Source organism: Empidonax traillii, unplaced genomic scaffold (genome assembly GCF_003031625.1).
Source record: "Empidonax traillii isolate 1590-97213 ecotype Southwest subspecies unplaced genomic scaffold, ASM303162v1 scaffold597:size822913, whole genome shotgun sequence".
In the NCBI taxonomy this organism is placed as follows: domain Eukaryota; kingdom Metazoa; phylum Chordata; class Aves; order Passeriformes; family Tyrannidae; genus Empidonax; species Empidonax traillii.
Window position 1 is genome coordinate 337,628 of NW_020955790.1, and position 924 is coordinate 338,551.

The window sequence follows — 924 nt, forward strand, 5'->3', positions numbered from 1 at the left end:
GGACGCCCGGCACCCTCTCCCGCCCCCCCTCACCGAGCTCTTACAGCGTCCCTCATGGAAGTTTCCCCGCGATGCCCCCGCCGCCGCCCACCTGCCCCCGCCGCCCCCCGCCCCGCTCCGCGCCCCGGCACTTACAAAGCCGTATCCCCGGGACTTGCCCGTCTGCCGGTCGGTGATGACCACCGCCTCCTCGATGTCCCCGAAGACCTCGAAGTACTTGCGCAGGCTGGAGTCGGTGGTGTGGTAGGGCAAGCCCCCGACGAAGATCTTGGTGTAAGTGGTGTCCTTCTGCGTCGTGTGCATCTTCCGCCCGGCCCTGCGCGCCGCGCCGCGATCTGCACCCACGCGTGGCCGCCGGGGCGTGCGGGTCCTGGGCGGCGAGACCCGCTTCCAGACTCAGCCCCGCGCTTTTTCGCCTTTTTATTAATTTTTTTTCCTCCTCTCTTTCCCCGCCCCCCCCGTTTTCCCCCCGCCACCCAGCTACAATGCAATTCCCTTTTGCCTTTGCAGACCCAGCTTCTTCCTCCTCCTTCACGAGCGGAGCCCCGCAGCCTCCGGCGGTTTTGAGGTAGGTACCGGCGAAAGGAGGAGGGGAGGCCGGGCAGCAGCCAGCCTGGCGGCCGTAGCGCTGGAAACGAGCAGAAGCAGCAGCTGGAAGAGGAGCGCAGGGCCTGGGCTCTAACAACTGAGTGGCCTCCCCCCCCTAAAAGCCACCGGGTCGGGCACTCTCGGTTCCTCCTCCTCCTCCTCTTCGCAGGGGCGGGGACGGCGGCGGGGCGGACCCCGCGCTCGGCCGCGGCGCAGCCGGGGCTGACACACAGCTGTTGGCAACAGCTGGATGCCCCCCGAGCGGCGGCAGCCGGCCCTCGGGGCCGCCGGGCCAAGGGGCTGCCTCAGGGGTGCCCCGCGGGGAGAGGCTCGGTG

General features: G+C 69.6%; 1 protein-coding gene across 1 annotated transcript in view; it reads right to left on the reverse strand.

Moving 5' to 3' along the window:
- RBM24 (RNA binding motif protein 24) overlaps positions 1–722 on the reverse strand; it is an 11,510-nt gene extending 10,788 nt beyond the window's left edge. The window contains exon 1 of the mRNA XM_027898454.1: positions 134–722. Within this exon, the coding sequence (XP_027754255.1) occupies positions 134–303 (170 nt within the window). The 5' untranslated portion in view covers positions 304–722. The remainder of the gene's footprint in view (positions 1–133) is intronic.
- Between the last annotated feature and the right edge of the window lie 202 nt (positions 723–924).